A 2,505-nucleotide genomic window follows, 5' to 3' on the forward strand; every position below is an offset into this window, starting at 1 on the left:
AGCTCGAGAAAAATCGAGCGACGTGCACGTTAGAGCGATTCGGAAATCATTCGAATCCGCATGTCTACCGATCGGCGTCGTTCTGCCGCAAGTGGCTCGCGGATTCAGAAACGAGATTATCTCAATCGTCGATCAGAAGTCAGTGTCGATTGGAAATCAGCCCGGAAGTTCCCCCTTTGACGATTCCTCGCCCCGAGCACGCGGTGAGTTCTACCTAGGAGTCTCCTGGCTCCCTGAATGGATTCCCCAACTCCGAGAATTGAGCTGACAATGGAGAACAGCATGCAGAAGACAATCCCCCTATCTAATCCGTTGTTAACGCACTTCCAGTCGGGGACTATCATTTGTGCAATACCGATCCGTTGAAAATCTGATCGAAGTCACGTTCTCATCGAGGGAAAGACTCGGAGCGAAGGTTTGTAGAGCTGTGGTGTTTCGATCTCCGCTCCGATTCAGACGTGTTCACGATGCCGAAGACGCCTTCCTCAAGACAAATGCATTATGTGACTCTTTTCGGCCAGGATGTGCTGTCGTTCGATGGGAACGTACTCCTGTGTAAGGTGTGCGAGAAGGTGGTCTCTTCGGACAAGAAGTCTTTGGTTAAGCAGCACATCGAAGGAGCTAAACACAAGGCGCTTTGCGAGAAGAAGAAAGAGTCTGGGTCTACGAACGTCGTCCAAATGAAGTCGTTCCTCGGAGCCACCGGGAAACAGAGTCAATTTCACGTCGATCTCTGCGATGCACTTTTATCTGCTGACATACCGCTGCGGAAACTGGACAATGAAAAGCTCAGTGCTTTCGTGGGAAAATACTGCAAGCAACACGTCCCTTCATCAATCACGTTACGCTTGCACTATATCAAGAGCATATACGAGGGGAAAATGGAATACATAAGGAGTTTCGTTGGAAGCAAATCTATATGGATCTCCATCGATGAGACAACAGACCCTCTCGGAAGATTCGTTGCGCATAGTATCATCGGAACTTTGGAAACTTCCGGGTCCAGGAGTTTCCTACTCCACGCAGACAATCTGGAGAAAACCAATAACTCGACCATCGCCCAAAGCTTCATGAATGCTCTCAATGTACTTTGGCCAAACGGAGTCCATCACGAAAGGGTTCTCCTATTCGTGACGGATGCTGCGCCGTATATGAGGAAGGCTGCGAATGCCCTACAGGTGCTTTTTCCCCGCATGAAGCATGTAACTTGTGCGGCGCATGCACTGCATCGAGTAGCGGAGGAAGCCAGATTGCTGTTCCCCGAAGTTGACAAGCTGGTGTCAAACGGGAAAAAGATATTCTTGAAATCTGCGGCGCGGGTCACCATGTTCCGAGAGCTTGCGCCGGGTACGCCCCTTCCACCCCAGCCGGTCATGACCCGGTGGGGGACGTGGGTCGCTGCCGCACTCTACTACGCTGAGCACCTGGATACGTTCGCGAACGTGGTTGATTCTTTCGATCGTAAGCAGGCCGCAAGCATCCTAATTGTTCAGGATTTGTTGCGGTCGCCGAACCTGAGAGAAAACCTTTCTTACATCCATGCGCACTTGGACTTTTTGCCAAGCAGCATCACGAATCTCGAAGCGAGCTCCTGCCCGCTCGTTGATAGCATCGCTCATTTCTACAAAACCATCGATGAGCTCAAGGGGATGCCGGGCTCGATTGGAGAGCGAATTCGCAACAAATGTGAGTTCGTGCTTTCGCGTAATACGGGAATGGCCGAGTTGAAGGTCATCGCCGACGTTCTGAGTGGGGTCTCTGCTGACGGTAACGTAGTTCTCAGCCCATCAGACGTGGCTTGTTTCAAGTACGCACCGATTACGTCTGTAGACGTAAAACGAAGCTTCTCTCTCCTCAAAAATCTCCTCACAGATCGTCGACAGAGCCTGACTTTCGAGAGTTTGAAGATGCACTTGATTATTTTGTGCAATCAATAAATTAAGCCTGTGAATTTCGTCCTAATAAACATGACCATATCTCAACAGATGAATTTCGGCTTTTTCCTCGCTGGATCGTCCGTAAATTGAGAGCATATTTTTCGTTTCCTTCGAGCATATTTCGACAGTTTTTATCGCATATTCGCATGCATATTTCCGAGATTTCTAGAGCATAAAGTGACGCGCTCTAATCATATGTGTTTCTGAGAGCAGAAGAATATCATATATTTTTGATGTTCCTATGGATACGATTTCGAGTAAATCCTTGGACAGACACTCCTATTTCGTTTCGTTTTTCCCCCCTTGCATATTGAAAACACCAAGTTTTAATAAAGGGAACTTAATTTTATTTCCATCATGTACCTCGGTGTTTTCGGGGGGTTCTAATCGTTATGATGGTTTTTAGGGCCTTCTCGAAGAGATTCGCAAGTTCTTTCTTGCTCTCTTCACTCGCCCCCTTCTTCTGAGAGGTGGAGGTCCTTAGAGGATTTTCCTCCTTCCGCCCCACAGAAGTCGATCGGGGACCGGCTCCTTGGGATGGCGTCCGCTTGGGCTTTCGTTTCGGCCC

At 48.9% G+C, this 2,505-nt stretch overlaps 1 protein-coding gene across 1 annotated transcript; it reads left to right on the top strand.

Moving 5' to 3' along the window:
- The first annotated feature begins 467 nt into the window (after positions 1 to 467).
- On the top strand, positions 468 to 1,937 carry LOC100898236 (uncharacterized). Its single transcript, XM_003737372.1, has one exon. It carries the CDS (start codon positions 468 to 470, stop codon positions 1,935 to 1,937), a length of 1,470 nt encoding a protein of 489 aa, XP_003737420.1.
- Positions 1,938 to 2,505: the final 568 nt, after the last annotated feature.

The sequence above is a fragment of the Galendromus occidentalis genome, unplaced genomic scaffold (assembly GCF_000255335.2).
Source record: "Galendromus occidentalis unplaced genomic scaffold, Mocc_1.1 scf7180000075508, whole genome shotgun sequence".
NCBI classification, from domain to species: Eukaryota; Metazoa; Arthropoda; class Arachnida; order Mesostigmata; family Phytoseiidae; genus Galendromus; species Galendromus occidentalis.

What these genes read in the sequence shown, in the direction of transcription:
- LOC100898236 (XM_003737372.1), top strand. Translation starts at nt 468, where the DNA reads ATGCCGAAGACGCCTTCCTCAAGACAAATGCATTATGTGACTCTTTTC.